This window comes from Chiloscyllium punctatum, chromosome 24 (genome assembly GCF_047496795.1).
Source record: "Chiloscyllium punctatum isolate Juve2018m chromosome 24, sChiPun1.3, whole genome shotgun sequence".
NCBI lineage: Eukaryota > Metazoa > Chordata > Chondrichthyes > Orectolobiformes > Hemiscylliidae > Chiloscyllium > Chiloscyllium punctatum.
The window spans coordinates 57618157-57643144 of NC_092762.1; the positions used below are offsets into that span (position 1 = coordinate 57618157).

The following is a 24988-nucleotide window of genomic DNA, read 5'->3' on the forward strand; positions in this document are numbered from 1 at the left end:
GGAGGAGAAGGAATTGGGAGTAAGGGATCATGTCTTTATAAGAGGGGGATGGGAGGAGGTGTAGTCGAGGTAGCCATGGCAGTCAGCAGATTTGAAATAGATGTCTGTGTTGAGTTGGTCACCGGAGATGGAGGGGTCCAGGATGGGGATGGAGGAGTCTGAGGTGATCCAGATGAACTTGAGATCAGGGTGGAAGGTGTAGTAAAGTTGGTGAACTGTTCAACCTCCTTGTGGAAGCATGAGGTGGCGCCAATACAGTCATCAATGTAGTGGAGGAAAAGGAGGGTGATGGTGCTAGTGTAACTACAGAAGATGGACTGTTTCACGCTCCATAAGGGACAAGCATAACAAGCATAACCATGTGGTTGCTCATTGCTAACCTTTTGAGCTGAAGGAAGTGGGAGGATTCAAAGGAGATGTTGAGGGTGAGGACCAGTTCCGTCAATTGAGTGTGTGTGTCAGTGGATAATACCTGCCTATCCACCCAAAATTAAGTGTCAAGTGCTACTGTATGTGGAGTGACAAGTCTCCTTTATTTTTGTTTTACTGCCAGTCCTTTCAGGTATCAACTAACTGGGAGTAATCAGGTAAACAAATTGTTAAGTTGAAGAAACAAGAGGAAGTGTAAGTGGTATTTGAAAGAAAAGTATTGATCAAAGCCCCTTATTTGATATCCAGTTTTATTTTCCCCAACTTCTGTGATCATGCATTAACACATTAACTGGCAAAATTAAATACATTAATCACAGAAGACAATTGCAATTAAGTGGTAAATCTCTCAAAGTCCAAAAGCACTTGAAACCAATAAATTACCTTAAATGGGAGACAACATTTAGACAAATGCTATAATCAAATTATTAACAGCAATGTCTTGCACAAAAGTGAGATACGGAAACAAATAATCTTTTATCACAAGAAAGGTGAACCATTCTTGCATCAGATATCAGTCTGATTCATTCAAAGCAGGGTCACCTCAGACTCAGACAATTATAGGTTTGAGCCAAATTAAAAACTTGAGCACATCATTACATGATCACAATGGATTCCATACGCTACCAAGGCAATCTTCCAGATCAAACATTTAGCCAAGGCACTGCCAAGGTGGAATTGAAAGATCTATTTGAAGAATAACTTGAGTTTCTCTTTTTGTTCTGGGTATATTGTTCTCCCAACCATTAGTACAGATTAAACCTATCATTCATTTCATTTGATGTCTGTGGAATTTTGCTATGCACAAAATGGCACATTTCCAATAGTGACTTGGCCTTACCTCTGACTAGATTTCAGTGGTCAAAATACTTAGCAATTAAAACAATAGAAATTAACAATTTAAAAAAGCATGAGGACACTAACTTGCTTTAGTCAAGTATCTGTGGTGAAAAGGGGATTTGCAATAAAGACTAACTTACCTAGGGAAGAATATGCTTTCAACGACATAGAAATCTTGCATCAGTACATCTCTTTCAGGTTTTGAACTGAGGTTTCCCACTGTGTATCCAATTCCCAGTTGAATGGCTCCTTTAAGAGTGGATGAGGTTGTCTGAAATGTATTTTATAATGATGTGTTGGCTTAACCTTTATCAATATAGAGAAAAAATGATGTTCTGTTCACTTCCTGCCCTGAAGCTTGTCTAGGTTTTGAGGAGGTTCAACAAATACATAAAAAACTTAAAAAGAAATGTGATTTTCTTGCTTTAAGAACTTAACCAGACATAAATACATGGCAGACGGTATTCCCAGAAAGTTGATCATTTCTACAAATTTCTCAACTGAACATATCTTCTTTAGTATAAAGTACTGACAAAAGAAAATTTCCATTGGTAAGTCATACTGGCCCTAGATTTTTGTTTATAAACAGGACGTTCCATAATTATCTTGTTCGAGTCATTAACATTTCTCTTTGAAGGCAAAGTCAAGCTCAAGCATTTGATGGCCTTGACCCCAGAAACTTATTTAGATTATGTAATGAGACTAGCAGGCAGGAAATAATGTACCAAGCTGATAAAGACGGCAGCTCCAAATTGGTGTCTCAGCAATATTTCAAACATTTTGATGATATTTTAAGGGTAGAAATCAAGCACATGAATCAAAAGTTGAATCAAATTTAATTACTGTATCTCCTGGCAACCAAACAAAACGTCTGATATTAGGAATTCAACATTTACAGGACTTATATTAATTAATTACTCAGCGCACAACTTAAAACAATAAACATATTCATTTCACAGCACAAAAGTTGCAGGTTTGTGCCTCAGCAAAAGATGGCACTTGCAGAGTTTGAAGAGTTTTCAGGAGGGGCGTTGCTGGCAGACAGTGAATTCATTGCACAAAATCTATCAACTTGCAAATGGATCTATACATCGAAAAAGCAGAAATGTCCAATTAAATTTAGACTACCTTACACAAACGATCCCGACTCTTGTATTGGCGTGGCTACTGAACATCAAGGTTCTCAGCACAATCTCTATTCCATAATATCATGAAATCATTGTTAAGTAATTGTATTCAGTGAACCTTTTTGACCTTGTCACTACAGAAAATAACTGAAATAACACAAGGAAAAGTTCTAGAACATAATTGTTGTACCTTGGAATGACTTGCATGGTTAAAATTACTTAAGACAATTTCTGTCAGGAAAAAAGGCTGGCCAGAAAGAAATACATTTATAGATCATTAAATATTCAACATTAATGCAGGTTAACATTTGAGATTAAAATTCAGACTGAGTTTTGATAAAGGACTTCATTAAGATATTAATTGCTCTCCTTTTTTCAGATATGGTTTGACTTGACACATATACAGCATTTTTGTTTCAGACTTGACCTTTAATCTTTGTGCTATCCTCACTGCTTAAACCACTAACTAGATTTTTAGGGTGTTCAGATTTGAAAGGTAACAAAGAGCTAATCATTTTCCTTCTTATAATACTCTTTTTTATGATGATAAATTATTGCTGATAATTCACAGCTATGACAGCATTCAACATATTAAGCTCTATTTGTTTATGACATGAGAATTAAAACACAAGTATAAACTCTGACTGGGAATCCCTATTTTATTTTGACTACATTTATAAGCAATGGAATGACTGAATACTTTTTTGTATGTAGTTTCTCCAGAAGCATCTACTCCTCTGTGTCCAATTTTTCTGCTTGTCGGCGCATCGATATTTCCAGAAGAAGAGGGCATCTTAAGAATGTAAGACATTAAATACATTAATTATAATTTTGTGCCAAGTACCAAACATTACAATTATATGCAAGAAACTTTTAGGGTAGTTGTAAAAGCTCACCTCAGCCAAGCATGCTTTTTTACTGTACGATTCTGTAGAGAAAAACAAAGAACATTAGTAAAATTCATAATTTGACTTGAAGAATATAGGAACAAAATTAGGCCATTCATCTTTATAACCTGTTGTGCAAATTAGACCATGTGGTCTCTGCCTTTGTCTTTCTTCTTTCTTTTTAAAGTGCTGTTGTTTTGATCTTTTCTCTTCCCCCCCCCCCCCCCCCCAAAGTTCCAAAACAATGCAACAGCTTATAAAACAGCAATTACTGCTCCTAGAATGACCTCCAACGCTGAAAATACCTCAAAAACTAGCAGCTCTTACAGCCACAATTTTTTCCCATCCTCCATCTTGGATTACTCAGAATCCCAACGCTTTCCAGCAATTTCTATTTTTGTCTGTAATTCAGAGTAACCCTGGCTTCACCTAATGAGTCCACATGTACAAATATAACTGGATAACAATTAGGAGAAGGAATCCTGGAAGATTTTTCACCTTACTGATCACAGGACCCAGAGCAATTGTGTGTCCCTGAACATTTGAGTTGATACTAGACAATTTAATATAAGAGATATTCTTGAATTGTATGTTACAAACAGAAAAAAAACCACATATTTCAAAAACAGTTCCTATTGCTGTACTGCTGATCTCAAAATTGAATTTAGCCCAACATGTCATCGCTTTGGACATTTAACAGAGTTTAATTATCAACAATGAAAGTTAGATAAAGCATGGAGAACTTCAGCAGTATTCGGTGTGAAATTCAAAAGGTAAACATGTATTTAACTTTTGTTTTGTCTTCTCAACCAAGAAATCTGGGAGGAAAACAATTCCATTATTTTGTTATATTCAGGATATGTTTACAAGAAATGAAAGAATTTTTAAATTTTTTCATGGGAGATGAATTTTGTTAGTTAGACCAGCATTTATATTAATTTGCCTTGTACAAGCTAGGATTGAGCTGCTTTATTGAACTGCTACAATCCTTTGTGTGTAGAGCCATCCACATTGTTGTTAGAAAGGGAAGTACAGAATTTTGACTTGGTGGCAGGGAAGGAACAATGATATAGTTTCAAGTCAGGATGGTAAGTAGATTGGAGAGGAACTTGTAGGTGATGTTCCCATACAATTGCCACCCTTGTTCTTCCATGTAGTCCAGATCCCAATTTTTTTTAAGGTGCAGTCATTTTCAGCTTCCCACTGGAGTTCAGCTCTAGCTCTTTTGCCCACGTTTAAACCAAGGAGGACCTGAATCGCCCAACCTGAGCATCAGTGAGCAAATTATCCCTTTGCAAGTATCATTTGATAATAAAACTATTGATGATTCCTTCCAGGTCACTTTCCTGGTGACCAAAGTAAACTGATAGGGCAGTAATTGGCTGGGGTGAATTCATGTAGAAAGCACGAGTGATGTGGCCTAGTTCCAGAGCACAAGTCTACAGTACTATTGCTGAAATGTGATGTTGCAGACCTCAGGAGGAGGCAGTTAACTGAAGATGGATTCAAATGCCTCAGCCTTGTCTAAAGTGCTGGGCTCTGCATCAGAACCTTAGAATATTTGGTGGTAGTGGAGGGCTCAATCCTAACACATCCTCCACTACCACCTGATGAAGGAGTGACGCTCCGAAAGCTAGTGTGCTTCCAAATAAACCTGTTGGACTATAACCTGGTGTTGTGCGATTTTTAACTTTGTACACCCCAGTCCAACACCAGCATCTCCAAATCATTAGAATATTTGAGGAGCTTCCTCCTTCAGTAAAGTGCTTAATACACAACACCATTCACAACTGGATGCAGGTCTCCAGAGATAAAATCAGATCCATTTGTTACGAATCATTTAGCTCAGTCAACTGCACTTTGCTATGTGGTAACTTTGCTATGAGTGAAATAGGGGTTGATGGGAAGGGTGACAGCAGTAACAAATTAAAAATACTAAACATGAATGCACAAAGCATTAGACATAAGATAGATGAGCTTGAGGCTCTTTTAGAAATTGGCAGATACGATATTGTGGGGATAACTGAGACGTGGCTTCAAGTGGACAGGGCCTGGGAAATGAAAATTCGAGTCGACACGTGCTATCGTGAGGACAGACTGACGGGCAGAGAGGGTGGGGTGGCCTTGTTGATAAGGGAGGATATTCAGTCCCTTGCGCGGAGGGACCTAGAGTCAGGGGATGTACAGTCAGTGTGGATAGAGCTGCGAAATACTAAGGGTAAAAAGACCCTCTTGGGAGTCATCTACAGGCCCCCAAACAGTAGTCTGGATGTCGGATGTAAGTTGAATCAGGAGCTGAAATTGGCCTGTCGCAAAGATGTTACTACAGTTGTTATGGGGGATTTTAACATGCAGGTAGACTGGGAGAATCAGGATGGTATTGGACCTCAAGAAAGAGACTTTGTGGAGTGCCTCAGAGATGGATTCTTAGAGCAGCTGGTGCTGGAGCCGACCAGGGAGAAGGCAATTCTCGAGAATACCTCGAAGTGAAGGAGCCATTGGGAAGTAGTGACCATAATACAATAAGCTTCAATCTGCAATTTGAGAGGGAGAGGGTACAGTTGGAAGTGACAGTACTTCTGTTGAATAAAGGGAACTATGGAGGCTATGAGGGAGGAGCTGGCCGAAGTTCAATGGTGCAATGCCTTAGCAGGGAGGACCGTGGAGGAACAATGGCGGATATTTCTGTGTATAATGCAGAAGTTACAGGATCAGTTCATTCCTAAAAGGAAGAAAGATCCCAGGAGGCGGCATGGGCAGCCGTGGCTGACAAGGGAAGTTAAGAAACATATAAAGTTAAAAGAGAAAAAGTATAACATAGCAAAGATAAGTGGGAAAACTGAGGACTGGGAAGCTTTTAAAGAGCAACAGAGGATTACTAAGAAGGAAATACGCAGAGGGAAATAGAGGTACGAAGGTAAACTGGCCAATAATATAAAGGAGGATAGCAAAAGCTTTTTTTAGGTATGTGAAAGGCAAAAAAATGGTTAGGACTAAAATTGGGCCATTGAAGACAGAAACAGGGGAATATATTACGGGGAACAAAGAAATGGCAGAAGAATTAAATGGGTACTTCAGATCTGTGTTCACTGGGGAAGACACAAGCAATCTCCCCGAGGTAACAGTGGCTGAAGGACCTGAACTGAAGGGAATTTATATTTGCCAGGATTTGGTGTTGGAGAGACTGTTAGGTCTGAAGGTTGATAAGTCTCCAGGGCCTGATAGTCTACATCCCAGGGTACTGAAGGAGGTGGCTCGGGAAATCATGGATGCATTGGTGATTATTTTCTAGAGTTCGATAGATTCAGGGTCGGTTCCGGAGGATTGGAGGGTGGTTAACATTATATCACTTTTCAAGAAAGGTGGGAGAGAGAAAGCAGGAAATTATAGACCAGTTAGTCTGACCTCAGTGATGGGAAAGATGCTGGAGTCTATGATAAAGGACGAATTACAGCACATCTGGATAGTAGTAACAGGATAGGACAGAGTCAGCATGGATTTATGAAGGGGAAATCATGCTTGACTAATCTTCTGGAATTTTTTGAGGATGTAACTCTGAAGATGGACGAGTGAGATCCAGTAGATGTAGTGTACCTGGACTTTCAGAAAGCTCTTGATAAAGTCCCACACAGGAGGTTAGTGAGTAAATTAGGGCGCATGGTATTGGGGGCAAAGTACTAGATTGGATTGAAAATTGGTTGGCTGATGGGAAAGAAAGGGTAGTGATAAACGGCTCCATTTCGGAATGGCAGGCAGTGACCAGTGGGGTACCACAGGGATCCGTGCTGGGACCGCAGCTTTTTACAATATATGTTAATGATATAGAAGATGGTATCAGCAATAACATTAGCAAATTTGCTGATGATACTAAGCTGGGTGGCAGGGTGAAATGTGATGAGGATGTTAGGAGATTACAGGGTGACCTGGACAAGTTAGGTGAGTGGGCAGATGCATGGCAGATGCAGTTTAATGTGGATAAATGTATGGTTATCCACTTTGGCGGCAAGAACAGGAAGGCAGATTACTACCTCAATGGAATCAATTTAGGTAAAGGGGCAGTATAGAGAGATCTGGGTGTTCTTGTCCACCAGTCAATGAAGGCAAGCATGCAGGTACAGCAGGTAGTCAAGAAGGCTAATAGCATGCTGGCCTTCATAACAAGAGGAATTGAGTATCTGTAGCTGTACAGCTTCTGCAGCTGTACAGGGCCCTGGTGAGACCACATCTGGAGTACTGTGTGTAGTTCTGGTCTCCAATTTGAGGAAAGACATTCTGGCTATTGAGGGAGTGCAGCGTAGGTTCACGAGGTCAATTCCTGGAATGGCGGGATTACCTTATACTGAAAGACTAAAGCGACTGGGCTTGTATACCCTTGAGTTTAGAAGACTGAGTGGGGATCTGATTGTGACATACAAGATTATGAAAGGATTGGACACTCTGGCAGCAGGAAACATGTTTCCGCTGATGGATGAGTGCCGAACCAGAGGACACAGCTTAAAAATACGGGGTAGACCATTTAGGACAGAGATGAGGAGAAACTTCTTCACCCAGAAAGTGGCGGCTGTGTGGAATGCTCTGCCCCAGAGGGCAGTGGAGGCCCAGTGTCTGGATTCATTTAAGAAAGAGTTGGATAGAGCTCTCAAAGATAGTGGAATCAAGGGTTATGGAGATAAGGCAGGAAGAGGATACTGATTAGGAATGATCAGCCATGATCATATTGAATGGCAGTGCAGGCTAGAAGGGCTGAATGGCCTACTCCTGCACCTACTGTCTATCACCTCACCAGCTGGAAATCTCATATTTCAATATGCCTTATGTTCCTTCTGGCAAGCCCTCCTGCCACTCTTCATTGAACCAGTTAATCTCCTGGTTTGGTGATATTATAAAATGGGGGCACATGCCAGGCCATAAGATTGAAGGCAAGTCTGCTGCTTCTGATATTCCATAGGCCCACAAGGATACCTAGTTTGAGTTGCTCAATCTGTACCAAATCTATTCCATTTAGCACAATAATACAGCTACACAACATGATTGAGGGCATCCTCATTGTGAAGACAGGATTTGATTTCCACTTTGCAGTGGTTACTCCAAATGATATTGTCATGAACAGACATATCTTCAACAAACAGATTGGTGGGAAGATTTTCCCATTTTGCTCATTCCCTTACCACCTGCCACAGACCCACTTTAGTAGTTATGTACTTTAGGATTTGGCCAGCTTGGTCAAACACAGTGATACTGAGTCACTCTTAAGGATGAACAGTGAAGCTCAGAACTCATTTCTGTGCTCTTGCCACTTTCTCCAAGTGGCATGCACCATGGAAGAGTTCTAATTCATCAGTTTAGGGGAGGTGATGGTAATCAGCGGAATTATTTGTCCATGTTTCACATGATGCCACCAGACTTTATGGGGCCTGGAGGCAATGTTAAGGGCTTCCAGGGTAACTCCTCCCTGATTGCATATCATTTTGCCATCACCTCTGTTTAGTCTGTCCGGCCAATGGGACAGAGCATATCCAGGAATAGAATAGTATTGGCTGTGATGGTGTGTAATGTATAATTCCACGAGTATGACTGTGTCAAGCAGTTGCTCTGATTAGTCTGTGGAATAGCTCTTCCAATTTTACCACCAGCTCCCATATGAAATGAAGGAAGACTTTGCGGGTCAACCAGCTGCATTTGCTGGCACACCTAGGTTGATGCTGGATAGTCTGTCTGGTTTCTTTCCTTTGTTTAGATTCTCAAAAGTATGAAACAACTTGGTGCTTGCTAGGCTACTTCAGAGGGCAGTTAAGAGTCTATCACTTTGCTGTAGGTCTGGAATTACATATAAACTGGACCAGGTAAGAATGGAAGATTTCTTGCCCTAAAAGACATTACTGAATTAGATGGGATTAGATGGGACCAGATTTGAATTCAAGATTATATTGAATTCCAATTTTATCACCTGCTACTGTGGGACCCAAACCCATGTCTTCACAACATTAACCTGGGGTTCTGGATGTCCAGTCCAGTGACATTACCACCACATCACTGCCTCCTGCAAATAGTGCCTCTTGAACAATGCATTTAGATAGAAACAGGCATCTTTTCACATGCCAAAGATGAGCTTTTTAAATTAGCAGGGTAAATGATTTTGCTTATGAATGAGTAATATCTTTGCAAATGTTCTCTTTCTACCAAAGGCAAGTGTGACACTTACTGAAATACAAATCATGGTGTTATACCAATATACACCAGTCAGGAACAAGTTGAAGCTTTTGGAAACAGTAGAGTCTGATGACACTGCCAGTTTGCAAGGCGGCCATGTTTGTCAATCAAAAGTTGCCACAGAAGCAGAGCGGAAGAGTCGGACATCGCACAGAGCCGTGGTAATAGGGGACTCCATCGTGAGAGGAACTGACCGGGGTTTTTGTGGCAGCAGACGGGATTTAAGGATGGTGTGTTGCCTTCCTGGTGCTAGAGTGAAAGACATCGCGGACAGAGTGCAGGACATCCTCAAGGACGAGGGTGAAGAGCCCGAGGTGGTGGTACACGTCGGCACAAATGATGTCGGGAAGAAGAGGAGGAACATACTACAGTGAGACTTCGGAGAACTAGGAAGAAGGCTAAAAAGCAGGACGTCCAAGGTGGTTATCTCCAGTTTGCTTCCAGTTCTTCGGGCTAGTGTGGCCAGAAACCGGGAGATAATGGACTTGAACGTGTGGTTGGGGAACTGGTGCAGGAAGCAAGGTTTCAAGTTCTTGGATCACTGGGGTATATTTTATGGTAACCATAAATTCTACAAGAGAGACGGCTTGCACCTTAATAGATCAGGGATCAGCATTCTGGCAGGCAGGTTTTCTGTTGCAACACCGCTACATTTAAACTAAGTAGCGGGGGGGAGGGGGAGGGGACAAACTGGATGTTTAAAAAGGAAATTGAAGGGGTAGTTAGAACAAGAGAAGTCAAGAAAGACAACTGTATCAAGGAGGCAGAAAACTGGAAAAGGCATCATGCTGTAAAGTTGAGTGAAATAAGGGTTGAGGGGAAGGGTGAGAGCAGTAACAAATTAAACATTCTATATATGAATGCACGAAGCATTAGACACAAGGTGGATGAGCTTGAGGCTCTTTTGGAAATTGGCAGATACGATATTGTGGGGATAACTGAGACGTGGCTTCATGGGGACAGGGCCTGGGAAATGAATATTCAAGGCTACACGTGCTATCGTAAGGACAGACTGACGGGCAGAGGGGGTGGGGTGGCCTTGTTGGTAAGGGAGGATATTCAGTCCCTTGCGCGGGGGGACCGAGATTCAGGGGATGTAGAGTCAGTGTGGATAGAGCTTCGAAACACTAAGGGTAAAAAGACCCTCATGGGAGTCATCTACAGGCCCCCAAACAGTAGTCTGGATGTCGGATGTAAGTTGAATCAGGAGCTGAAATTGGCCTGTCGCAAAGATGTTACTACAGTTGTTATGGGGGATTTTAACATGCAGGTAGACTGGGAGAATCAGGATGGTATCGGGCCTCAAGAAAGGAGACTTTGTGGAGTGCCTCAGATGGATTTTTAGAGCAGCTGGTGCTGGAGCCGACCAGGGATAAGGCGATTCTGGATGTGGTATTGTGTAACGAACCAGAATTGGTCAGTGACCTCGAAGTGAAGGAGCCACTGGGAAGTAGTGACCATAATACAATAAGCTTCAATCTGCAATTTGAGAGGGAGTGGGTACAATCGGAAGTGACAATATTTCAGTTGAATAAAGGGAAATATGGAGCTATGAGGGAGCAACTGGCCAAAGTTCAATGGTGCAATACCTTAACAGGGAAGACCGTGGAGGAACAATGGCGGATATTTCTGTGTATAATGCAGAAGTTGCAGGATCAGTTCATGCCTAAAAAGGAAGATAGATCCCAGGAGGAGACATGGGCGGCCGTGGCTGACGAGGGAAGTAAAGAAACATATAAAGTTAAAAGAGAAAAAGTATAACTTAGCGAAGATAAGTGGGAAAACTGAGGACTGGAAAGCTTTTAAAGAACAACAGAGGATTAGTAAGAAGGAAATACGCAGAGAAAAAAATGAGGTACGAAGGTAAACTGGCCAAGAATATAAAGGACGATAGTAAAAGCTTTTTTAGGTATGTCCAAGGCAAAAAAATGGTTAGGACAAAAATTGGGCCCTTGAAGACAGAAACAGGGGAATATATTACGGGGAACAAAGAAATGGCAGAAGAATTAAATGGGTACTTCAGATCTGTGTTCACTGGGGAAGACACAAGCAATCTCCCCGAGGTAACAGTGGCTGAAGGATCTGAACTGAAGGGAATTTATATTTGCCAGGATTTGGTGTTGGAGAGACTGTTAGGTCTGAAGGTTGTTAACTCTCCGGGACCTGATGGCCTGCATCCCAGGGTACTGAAGGAGGTGGCTCGGGAAATCGTGGATGCACTGGTGATTATTTTCCAGAGTTCAATAGAATCAGGGTCGGTTCCTGAGGATTGGAGGGCGGCTAATGTTGTGCCACTTTTTAAGAAGGGTGGGCGGGAGAAAGCAGGAAATTATAGACCAGTTGGTCTGACCTCAGTGGTGGGAAAGATGCTGGAGTCTATTATAAAGGATGAAATTACGGCACATCTGGATAATAGTAACAGGACAGGACAGAGTCAGCATGGATTTATGAAGGGGAAATCATGCTTGACTAATCTTCTGGAATTTTTTGAGGATGTAACTCGGAAGATGGACGAGGGAGATCCAGTGGATGTAGTGTACCTGAACTTTCAGAAAGCTTTTGATAAAGTCCCACACAAGAGGTTAGTGAGTAAAATTAGGGCGCACGGTATTGGGGGCAAAGTACTAGATTGGATAGAGAATTGGTTGGCTAATAGGAAACAAAGGGTAGTGATTAACGGCTCCATTTCGGAATGGCAGGCAGTGACCAGTGGGGTACCGCAGGGATCCGTGCTGGGACCGCAGCTTTTTAATAATATATGTAAATGATATAGAAGATGGTATCAACAATAACATTAGCAAATTTGCTGATGATACTAAGCTGGGTGGCAGGGTGAAATGTGATGAGGATGTTAGGAGATTACAGGGTGACCTGGACAAGTTAGGTGAGTGGGCAGATGCATGGCAGATGCAGTTTAATGTGGATAAATGTCTCTTTATCCACTTTGGTGGCAAGAACAGGAAGGCAGATTACTACCTCAATGGTATCAATTTAGGTAAAGGGGCAGTACAGAGAGATCTGGGTGTTCTTGTCCACCAGTCAATGAAGGCAAGCATGCAGGTACAGCAGATAGTCAAGAAGGCTAATAGCATGCTGGCCTTCATAACAAGAGGAATTGAGTATAGAAGCAAAGAGGTGCTTCTGCAGCTGTACAGGGCCCTGGTGAGACCACACCTGGAGTACTGTGTACAGTTCTGGTCTCCAAATTTGAGGAAAGACATTCTGGTTATTGAGGGAGTGCAGCGTAGGTTCACGAGCTCAATTCCTGGAATGCCAGGATTGCCTTACACGGAAAGACTGAAGCGACTGGGCTTGTATACCCTTGAGTTTAGAAGACTGAGAGGGGATCGGATTGAAACATATAGGATTATGAAAGGATTGGACACTCTGGCAGGAGGAAACATATTTCCGCTGATGGGTGAGTGCCGAACAAGAGGACACAACTTAAAAATACGGGGTAGACCATTTAGGACAGAGACGAGGAGAAACTACTTCACCCAGAGAGTGGTGGCTGTGTGGAATGCTCTGCCCCAGAGGGCAGTGGAGGCCCAGTCTCTGGATTCATTTAATAAAGAATTGGATAGAGCTCTTAAAGATAGTGGAGTCAAGGGTTATGGAGATAAGGCTGGAACAGGATACTGATTGGGAAAGATCAGCCATGATCATATTGAATGGCGGTGCAGGCTCGAAGGGCTGAATGGCCTACTCCTGCATCTATTGTCTATTGTCATAACCCGCCATATATGATTCATGCTCACGATTCAAGCTCAAAGTGAGGGTATTTACTATTGGTTAGGGAACGGATGGGTTGGAACAAGTGAAATAAACATAAGAATCAAACTTGATCTTTTCTTCGCCTGAAGTGCTCACGTGGGTATCCTTCAGGAGGGTCATTAGACAAATAGCAGACACAGCCAAAACAGCCCCAGCTGACAAGGTGGTTTTGGGAGCACACTAACAGGTTACCCTTATGACTTAGTTTAAGATATTGTCTGCATTGTATAAGACCATAAGACATAGGAGTGGAAATAAGGCCATTCGGCCCATCGAGTCCACTCCGCCATTCAATCATGGCTGATGGGCATTTCAACTCCACTTACCCGCATTCTCCCCGTAGCCCTTAATTCCTTGTGACATCAAGAATTTACCAATCTCTGCCTTGAAGACATTTAGCGTCCCAGCCTCCACTGCACTCCGCGGCAATAAATTCCACAGACCCACCACTCTCTGGCTGAAGAAAGGTCTCCGCATTTCTGTTCTGAATTGACACCCTCTAATTTTAAGGCTGTGCCCATGGGTCCTAGTCTCCCCGCCTAACGGAAACAATTTCTTAGCGTCTACCCTTTCCAAGCCATGTATTATCTTGTAAGTTTCTATTAGATCTCCCCTTAACCTTCTAAACTCCAATGAGTACAATCCCAGGATCCTTAGCCGTTCCTCGTATGTTAGACCTACCATTCCAGGGATCATCCGTGAGAATCTCCGCTGGACACGCTCCAGTGCCAGTATGTCCCTCCTGAGGTGTGGGGCCCAAAACTGGACACTGTACTCCAAATGGGGCCTAACCAGAGCATTATAAAGTCTCAGTAGCACATCATTGCTTTTATATTCCAACCCTCTTGAGATAAGTGACAACATTGCATTCGCTTTCTTCATCACGGATTCAACCTGCATGTTTACCTTTAGAGAATAGCACTCGACTAGCACTCCCAGATTCCTTTGTACGTTGGCTTCATGAATTTACTGACTAAAATTAGTCCATGCTTGTATTTTTTTTATCATCATAAAATATCCACTTAATCTCCATACATTAATTTAAAGAAATTACAGGAGACAAAACCCATTTTGAAAAACAAATTACAAAATAATGATTATATCACATAGGGCATTGGTTTTAAAACCCTGAAGTCTGCAAGAAAGGCAAAAAGGCAGCTAGTACTGGAAAAATGAAAGGGAGAGGTAGGCATTGAGGGCCCCCAACCCACGTACACATATGTGGAGAGAAAAGTTACACAATTTGAAGTCTTTAAAGAAAAAAAGCCACACAATAGAACAAATTTAATATCAAGTGCAGATATATTCTCGCTGTTTTCTTATTAGGTATAAACCCAGTATATGAATAATATTCTTATGCTTGATACATTATTCCCAGACATACATAAATCATTAAGCCTACTTTTCTGAGTTTCACAGTCAAATGCAAATTTCCAGGTCATATGGCTTGTTACAGTAAATGTGGCCGCCGAAGGAATTTTAATCCATGCTGACCCCTGTTACACAAGCTTTGCACAGATGTACTTTTACCCACAACAGAATTTTTTGATGAGCACTGGCAATTCCAAGAGTAAGCCAGTAGAATTTTATTCCATAGTATGCAAGGAGTTAATGTGAGTCCTGTGGCGCAGTGGCAGTGCCTCCACCTCTGAGCTATGAGGCCTGGTTCAGGTCTCATCTGCTCCAGAGGTATATAATGATATTTCTGAATAAGCTTATTAGAAAATATCTAGAATAGGTCCTGTGCAAAGTAAGCACATATGAACATTCAATGATGACCCAGAAGAATGAACAAGCTTGCCAATGCTCAATGCCAAAGTTCATACAAACAATGATCACATTGGCAAATTAAGTGACAACAACTTGTTTCCATGAAGCTGCATCTCAATGAGTCAATAATTTCAAGCAAAGAAAGCCTGCAGAGGGAATAATCAGCATTAAAATTAAAACAGAGATTAGCTGGGAAGAATAATGGAGCCTTTTTGTATTTATCTGAAGAACACAATCTAACAGATTATATTTCCTGAATTTGTATTAATTCAGCATTTTCAAATTACATTTATGTTAACTTAATTTTATCAAATTTGCAAACTAAATTTTTTTTTACAGAAAAATAAAGTTAAGACAGTCACAGCTTTGACGGCAACTAATTGAAGCTCCAAAATTTAATTAGTATCAACAATGATAGTAAGACAAATAATCACAGTTTAAGCTTGCTACATGTGTAATTTTTTGAAAGCTACAGCCAACAGTGACTGTTAAATACTGTCCATCATTTTCATGAGCATAATAACTGGAAGATTTGTTACTCCTTCCTCTACATGAAATGTGAGCAGATTGCACAGCAGATTTGCTATAAATTGACCTGCACAGAAAATCACAGCCTCATTTCCAAGCAGCTCTCCGATATAATAAACCTCTTCCTTATATCACATAAAAGCAGCTTATCCGTCACGAGGTAAGACACAAACAACAGCGTTCTGTCTGCAAGTACCTAAGTATAGAACAGCACAATAAAGAACTGTAAAGAAATCCAGATTTTCACTGGGAGGTGTTATCTGAATTATTTTGGTTCGGTCAACTTTTCCAAAACGTACTGAAAGTTTTATCACCCACAAATCTCAAATTAAACGTCTAAGATCTTGGCACAATTACAAAGAATGTTTGGTAAATTCCAATATTTCACAAATAGGAAAATTTGCTTAAAATGTTATTTTAATATCTGCTGTATATTAAACCCACTTAGTAGAATAGCATATTCCATTTTGAATGCATCAGAATCTCCTACATTACACTACATGAAAAACAACATTTAAAGTAGCATCAACAGTTAAATGCCATACAGGCATGCAGCAATGTAATAGAATCATACTTTCATCCTTCATAAAATGATATCTGTCAAAACAACGTGTTAAGTTGTACCATGAAAATTAGTACTGTAATTACAAAGGTACACTTGGAGTTCAGACAACAGCAGAACAACCTTTGGTTTTGCATTCTTTGTAATTCTAGTAACCTAAATCATTAAGTCAGCATATGTGCTTGATATCAATAAATAAAATAAGGTAAGCTAATGCACTTGACAGCAGTAAAAAATTATTGCCCTGAGTTCAGTCCATCATGCAGACTAACCATTTCCTACAACTCCCTTTCAGTGCAGAAGGTCATCATAATAAACCACCTTAGCCATAAAACCCTGTGTCCCCCCTAACTCTCTCACCTATCTTCTGCAGCTACTCACCTTGTTGCCCTATAGTGTGCTTCCAAAATAAGACTGCCTCTCATCACCAACTACCCATCAGCTCAGTAGATGCCATCAGCTGCTCGACTGCCATTCAGTGGCTACTCAACTTCTCTGCTTGATCCACAAACTGCATGTCTGAAGTACAGTCCTTTCAACAGATATCATTTGTATGAAGCCTTTTGTGTCAAATAAACTTTTTATTCAAAAGGATCCTCCAAGAAACATTTTGGTCTTGCAGCAAACTCATACTCCAGCTCTCAATTCATCAGCGTTATAGCCTGCTCCTCACTATTCCCTACTAACCACTCCCACTATTACTGAATTATTAGAACATACAAACATGGGAAGTAGGGGCAGGAGCATACTATATAGCACCTTAAGTCTGCTTCACCATGCATTACTATGGTTAATCAAACTTTACTTTCCTGTCCTTTCCCACATTCCTTGATTACACGCATGGAGTCTCCTTCAGGGTTTAATTGATTTTTTTTAAAGTAACAGTAAACTTGCAAGTACTTATAAACTTTTTCTTTCTTCTCATTTTCTCTGTCTTAACCAATCATTCTTTTCCATTTTTTATCTACCTTTCTCAGTGCACTGTTTACTTCACAACCTCCTGGTTAAGGAGATGCACAGTTGCCTGCCTGTAGGATCAGATCGGACTGGCCCATTTTCTACCATTAGAAAGCTTAATACAATTGAGATGAAATAGATAAATTTAACTTAAAATCAGTGCCTGTTTACAACAAAGTATGGGTCATATTTGATTTATTTGCACTGACAAAGTCCACAACTAAAGTGTTAACTGCTCTTGTTCTCTTCACAAATGCTGCTTGGCCTGCTCAGGGCTTTCACTATTTTCTTCCGTTTCAAGTTTTCGACATCTGCAGTTATTTCGTTTTTGTTGTATGGATACCTTTTGTTGTAATGCAATAAAAACTGAAATGGGAATACTTCTAACGGAAAGTAAAATTGTATCAAAATACATAACCTATTCTTCATTTATGGACCTCATTGGACTTTCTGTTCCAGACATTTCAGGGGACCCAACCATGGATGATCCAATGTTGGCACTTCAATTAGCCCTGCTGCAGTGCAGTCCAGCAAAAAAATGACAAATGATCACTATTGGAACAGACCTTTGGGACAGTGAAAGAGTTCTACTATAATAGACTGCATATTCATCATATTCAAGTGGTAAGCTCTTGACAAGTGTTGACACATTTCCAAGAGTGAAAGAGGAAATCAGGATTGGTTCTGGGTCCTCTTTTATTTGTCACGTATACTAATGATTTGGATGAGAATATAGAAGGTATGGTTATTAAGTTTGCGGACAACACCAAAATTGCTGGTACGGTAGGCAGTGAAGAAGATTTTCCAAGTTTACAAAGGGATCTTGAAAAATGGGTCAATGGACTGAAAAATGGCAGATGGTGTTCAATCTGGATAATTGCAAAGTTTTACATTTTGGTACAACAAACAAATGTTGGGCTTATACAATTAATGGTAGGGCCTTGTGTGTCATAGAGCAAATGAACCTAAGGGTTCAGGTACATTATTCTTTGAAGTTTGCATCACAAATAGGGTGGTTAAAAAAGCATTTGGCATGCTTGCCTTCATTACTCAGTCCTTTTGAGTATAGGAGTTCGGATGTCATGTTGAGGTTGTACAGGACAGTGGTAAGACCTCTTCTGGAGTGCTGTGTCCAGTTCTGGTTGTCCAGTTATAACAAGGATATTATCAAGTTGGAGGAGCTGAGAAGAGATTTACAAGGATGTTGCTGGATATGAAAAGCTTCAGCTATAAAGAAAGGCTGGATAGGCTGGGACATTTTTCACTGCAGCATAGGAGGATGAGGGACGAACCTATACAAGCTATTAAGATGAATACAGTAGATGGGATTAATAGTAGTTGTCTTTTCCAGAGGATGGAGGATTTCAAAACTTGGGGGGCACACTGTTAAGGTGAGAGGAGAGAGATTTAGAAAAAGACATTCGGGGCATTTCTTTTTACACAAAGGGTGGGTTTGTGTGTGGAATGAACTCCCAAAGGAAGTGGAGGATGTGGATAAGTACATGAAACGGAAAGGTTTGGAGGGATATGGGCCAAAGCAGGCAGGTGGGACTAGATTAGTTTAGAATTATGGTCAGCATAAGTTGGTTAGACCGAAGGATCATTTCCATGCTGTATGACACTGAGAGGCACTGAGCACGACAGCAATGTTGCACTTGCAAGAAGCAGGGGAGCTCAGATGGAGTCTGAAGAACTTTTTTAAAAAAGTAGTCACATGGCTCAGTTTGACAGTGGGTTAAAACTATTGCATTTTTCTTTTATTTAACTTAACCTGTTCAGAAATATTATTATACATCTCTGGAGCAGATGGGATTTAAACCCAAACCTCCTGGTGCCACAAGAGGGCTCCCCAAATGAAACTAGACAATCCCACTAGAGAGATCTTTTAATCAACCTGTACAGAGATGTTAATGTACACATCTGGACTAGCTGAGACTTGAACCTCAGTCTTCCGGTTTAAGAGACAATGGCAATGCTATTGTGTAATAAACTCAATGAGGAGAATGTTACTTGTGTGAAGGGCAGCATACCATTCTTTATGTCCATCTGAGTTGGAAGTGCCCAGAAGTCGACTTTACTACCCATGGAGGATTCATGGAGAGGATGTGGCCCAATCTAACTCACCATCTACAAAGGGAATTCAGCATACTAGAACTGGTTTACAGTTACCCCAGTGCCAGCAGCGAGTGCACACCAAATAACTCCTGAATCAAAACATCATTTGGAATAATTAATGACTCTCATTTTTTATTTAGATGAAGTATTTTAAACTTAAAACTCCACAACTTCTTTTAATTGCACCTTGAATTGTATGCTAGCTTTCATTTTGAAAAGGTTACATAAATGTATATTTGCATAATCCAAACTGTTCGATTAAGCTTGTTCTAGGTAATAAACTAATTATTTGCTGTTGACTAAAGAAACCTGACTGCTTTGTTCCTAATACTGTACCCAATAGCCTGAGACCTATATAAATGGCCATATCACCAACCATGTTAATTGTAACATTTGTTTTAGCCAGTGTAAGAGCAGGACTAGCAAACGTAACAACGTACTTCTGCAACCTCCAGTTATACAAATAACAGACCTTTGTCTCAATGCTTTTCATGACTGTGCTGCTGTTAGTAGGAACAAATAAAACCACACTACAGTTGGCCAATCCTTGTGCAGTAAAAGCTCACCTCCAGCAACAAGTGTTGCACTTTCAGACAAATTAAATTGATGCCCCATCTGCTTGCCTTGGCTGGTGTTAAAACTTCCACTGCACTAAGGGAAGAACTTACATTTCCATGTTACGTTGGAACCCTCCAAAGAGTTTCACAGTTAATTATATACAATTAAAATGCATTGCATTGTGGTTCAGAGCAGGAGCTTTTTTGTTTAAAAGTGAGATTCAACAAAAAGTAAATGAGACACATGACCAGCTAATTGGATTTTTAAACCAGTGTTAGTTTATCAGAATGTCGGCCAGAAAACTGGAAAGCCTCCGCAGATCTTCAAAAGTTGCCACACAGCAGTGAATATGCACAACTACTGCCTCTGCTGCTTGAGTTCAAGTACCACTGTGCATCAGAGTTTGTCGAAGAAAAATTAACGAACAGCGAAAAATCACAGTTGACCTTGGAGGAGCCTGTGTGGGAGAGCTCACACCATGGGAGCAGATAAGTGCATGGTTTTTAAGTATAACCTTGCTGCTCTTTTTTTGTAAATTTACAATATAGTGTGTACAGTGGGTTCTTTTTGATTATATGTTGTTTTGAGATCTGTCTTTTGATTAAGTTTTAAAAATATAAAACATAGGTATGACATTAGCCTGGAGCAGTGCTTTTTCAAGCAGTAAGACTGTGCTATTTTTTGGGTCTGTCGACTGTTGAGGTGCAAAGATGGCCTTTAGCAGAGTGATGTGATCTTCCTGCCAGATGTGGGAGATTAGGGAGGGTTTCCAAGTTAGTGATGATTATGTCTTCAGTAAGTGTGTTTGGTTGTGAATCTTATGAGATTGCATGGATTGGTTGCAGCAGCAGTTGGAGGCAATTGAGGAATTTATAGGACCTGGGAGTATGATGAATAGCAGCTATAGGAAGGAAAAAAAAAATGCAAATACAGTCAGGTTGATGGGTTACCTCCAGGAAAGGTAGGAGAGGGACGTAGGTAGTGCATCGGTCTTCTATGACTATCCGCATTTCAAACAAGCGTGCTCTTTTGTAAAATGTAGGGAGTGATGGACTCAAGGGGAATGTAGCACAAACAGACAGGTTTCTGGCACCAAGACTGGCTCTAATGTAATGAGTGGTACATCAGGTTCCAAGCAATCGATTGTGATCCGGGACTCTCTGGTCAGAGGCAGAGTCAGATGTTTCTGCAGCAGGGGGCAAGAAATCAGAATGGTGTGCTGTCTCCCTGGTGCCAGGATCAAAAATCTCTCAGAGAAAGGACAAAATATTCTCAAAAAGGTAAGTGGAACCAGCAGCAGGTCGCTGTACATATTAGAATTAATGACCCAGGAAGAAAAAAGGATGAGATTCAGAAGGGAAAATATAGGAAGTTAGGCAGGATTTAAAAAGGAGGTCCTTGAGGGTAGCAATAGGACGGCTAGTGAGGGTAGGAATAGGAGGACACAGAGCAGATTAATGCATGCAGGGGAGAAAGGTTCCCATTTTTGGATCATTGGAATCTGTTCTGGCTTCAAAGGGACATGTATAAGGAGGACTGATTGCACCTGAATTGGAGGAGGATGACTAATATAGTGACAGGGAGTTTGCTAGAGCTGCTTGGGAGGATTTAAACTAGCAATGTGGAGAGGGTGGGAACAAGAGACAGTGTGGAAAGAGATCAGTCCGAGACTGGTACATGTTAGAAAAAGGAGCAAGTCAAACAATCAGGGCAGGCAGGAACAAAGCAGAGAACGAGGTAGAACCGATAAATTAAACTGCATTTATTGCAATGCAAGAAGCCTAAAAGGTAAGGCAGAGGAACTTAGAGCATGATTAGGAACATGAGATTGGGTTATCATAGCAATTACAGAGACATGGTTCAGAGATGGACAGGACTGGCAGCTTAACGTTCCAGGGTGCAAGTGCTATAGAAAGAATTGAAAGGGGGGGGCGAGAGGGGAGGCGGAGTGATGATTTTGATAAGGGATAACATTACAGTTGTACTGAGGGAAGATATCCCTAGGAATACATCTAGGGAAGGTATTTGGGTGGACCTGAGAAATAAATCCCTTATTGGGGTTAACTACTGATCCCTCCCCCTGCAGTAGTCAGTGGAAAATTGAGAAACAAATTTGTAAGAAAATCTCAGTTATCTGTGAGAATAATAGGGTGGTTATGGTAGGGGATTTCAACTTTCCAAACATAGACTGGGACTGCCATCACTTAGATGGAAAGGAATTTGTTAAATGTGTACAAGAAAATTTTCTAATTTAATGCATGTACCTACCAGAGAAGGTGCAAAACTTGACTTTTGGGAAATGAGACACGGCAGGTGACCGAGGTATCCATGGGAAGCAATTTGAGGCCTACCACCTTAATTCTATTAGTTTTAAAATAGTGATAGAAAAGGATAGACCAAATCTAGAAGTTAAGTTTAAATTGAATACTGCCAATTTTGACAGTATTAGGCGAGAACTTTCAAAAGTTGATTGGAGGTGGGTTTTGGGTAAAGGGCAAGGCTGGTAGGTGGAGGGAATGCTGGATGTCTAGATAAATTGACGTTTTGGTCAAGAAAAAACAGCATATGTCAGGTACAGACAACAGAGAACAAGATTATCCTTAGAATAATATAAAGGGAGTAGGAGTATATTCAAGAGGGAAATCAGGAGGGCAAAAATGGGACATAAGATAGCTTTGGCAAATAGGGTTAAGGAGAATTCAATGGGATTTTATAAATACATTAAAGACCAAAAGGGTGACTAGGGAGAGAATAGGATTCCTCAAAGATCAGCAAGGCAGGCTGTGTGTTGAACCGCAGCAGATCAAGGAAATACTAAGCAAATATTTTGCAGTACTTACTGTGAAAAGGACATGGAGCATATAGAATGTGGGGAAATGGATATTGAAACATGTCCATTTCACAGAGGTGGTGGTGCTGGATGTCTTAACACACATAAAAGTGGATAAATCCCCAGGACCTGATCAGGTGTACTCTAGAACTGTGGGAAGTTAGCGAAGTGATTGCTCGTCCCCTTGCCGAGATATTTAGATCATAGTCAATCACAGGTGAGGTGCCGGAAGACTGGAGGTTGGCTGACATCGACCCACTATTTAAGAAATGTAGTAAGGAAAAGTCAGACAAGTATAGACTGGTGAGCCTGACTTCGGTAGTAGGCAAGTTGTTGGAGCGAATCCTGAGAGACAGGATTTATATCTATTTGGAAAGGCAAGGACTGATTAGGGTTAGCCATTGTGGCTTTGTGCATGGGAAATCATCTCTCACTCATGTGATTAAGTTTTTTGTAGTAGTAATGAAGAGGATTGATGAGTGCAGAGCAGTGACTGTAATCTATATGGACTTCAGTAAGGTGTTCAACAAAGTTCTGTGTGGTTAGTAAGGTTAGATCACATGGAACATGGAGAACTAGCCATTTGGATACAGAACTGGCTCGAAGATTGTTGGAGGATTGCTCAAAGGTCGTGGTGTTGGAGGATTGCTTTTCAGGCTGTGCCTAGTGGTGTGTCACAAGGATCGGTGCTGGGTCCACTGATTTTTGTCATTTATGTAAATGATTTGGGTGTGAACATAGGAGGTGCAGTTCGTATGTTTGCAGATAACGCCAAAATTGGAGGTGTAGTGGACAGCAAAAAAAGTTACCTCAGAGTATAATGGAATCTTGATCAGATGGCCCAGAGAGCTGAGAAGTGGCAGTGTTTAATTTAGATAAATGTGAGGTAATTCATTTTGGAAAGGCAAATCAGGGTAAAACATATACACTTAATGGTAAGGTCCTGACGGAGTGTTGCTGAACAAAGAGACCTTGGAATGCAGGTTCATAGCTCCTTGAAAGTGGATAGATAAATAGGATATTGAAGGCAGCTTTTAGTATGATTCCCTTTATTGGTCAGAGCATTGAGTATAGGAGTTGGGAAGTCATGTTGCAGTTGTACAGGACATTGGGTAAGCTATTTTTGGAATATTGTGTGCAATTCTGGTCTCCCACCTATCGGAAAGATGTTGTGAAACTTGAAACAGTTCAGAAAAGATTTAAAGGATGTTGCCAGGGTTGGAGAGTTTGAGCTACAGAGAGAGGCTGAATAGGCTGGGGCTGTTTTCCCTGGAGCATCGGAGGCTGAGGGGTGATCATATAGAGTTTTATAAAATTATGAGGGACATGGATATGGTAAAGAAACAAGGGCTTTTCCCTGGGTTTGGGGAATCCAGAACTACAGGGCATAGGTTTAATTTGAGTGTGGGAAGATTTAAAAGGGACCTAGGGGCCTACTAATTCACACAACGTGTACAGAATGAGGTGCCAGAGGAAGCCTAATGAAGGGAACTTGCCTGAATTGTAGATTTTCCTGCTCCTCGGATGCTGTCTGACCTGCTGTGCTTTTCCAGCACCACACTCTCAACTCTAATCTCCAGCATCTGCAGTTCTCACTTTCGACTCAAGGAAGTGATGAAGGCTGGTAAAATTACAACATTTAAAAAGCACCTGGATGGTATACGAAAAGGAAGGGTTTAGAGAGATGTGGATCAAATGCTGGCAAATGGGACCAGATTAGTTTAGGATATCTGGTTTGCATGAACAAGTCGGACAGTTTCTGTGCTGTACATCTCTATGACACCTCGACTTGTTAAATCAGAAATCAACAATATGCTCAACTCTCCATATCACATTGCTTGCATCCTCTCAAAATGCAGACTAACTGGAGTGCTCCAGCACTGTGTGCCTTGGTTCAAATTCTCAGCATTTGCATTACTTTCCAGTGTTTTCTCAAAAATAAAAAAGTTTTGCTTCATAGCTTTTTCCTGTTAATAGCCAAGTCGAACAAGTACACATTTTCCTTCCAAACATCAAGAACGCAGTAAGTTTCCTTTCTATCCAAGAACACTATGCTCAATTGAAACCACTGAGCAAGATTTAAAATTGAAGCTTCGTACACTACATAGCCAAGCACTTTGCCTACTAAATTATCCTGGAAAAGATAATGAAATTACGTTTTAAGTCCTTCCAGTAAAATATTAATATTCTTCAAATCCAGAACAACTAGTCGCATCAATATACAATAATTCCGACTAGTTTATTTCACAACCATTTCAAACTTGTGCTTAGAAAGTACGCAAAGTTTTAAATACTTCTGCATCTACCACAGCATAAAAAAAGATAGAACTGGAGATGCCAAACTTCTCAAAGTGGATTTTAAATAATCCACTGATTTTGTCAGCAATAGTTTGGGACGTTA

General features: G+C 40.9%; 1 protein-coding gene across 4 annotated transcripts in view; it reads right to left on the reverse strand.

Annotated features, from left to right (window-relative positions):
• The window catches only part of LOC140494573 (phosphatidylinositol 4-phosphate 5-kinase type-1 gamma-like), a 97453-nt gene that overhangs the window by 43813 nt on the left and 28652 nt on the right, over nt 1-24988 (reverse strand). For all 4 annotated transcript variants that reach the window (XM_072593905.1, XM_072593904.1, XM_072593902.1 and 1 more), the window contains exons 2-4: nt 3293-3324; nt 3097-3189; nt 1410-1540 (exon numbers count right to left, since the gene is read on the reverse strand). In XM_072593905.1, the coding sequence (XP_072450006.1) occupies nt 1410-1540; nt 3097-3189; nt 3293-3324 (256 nt within the window). The remainder of the gene's footprint in view (nt 1-1409; nt 1541-3096; nt 3190-3292; nt 3325-24988) is intronic.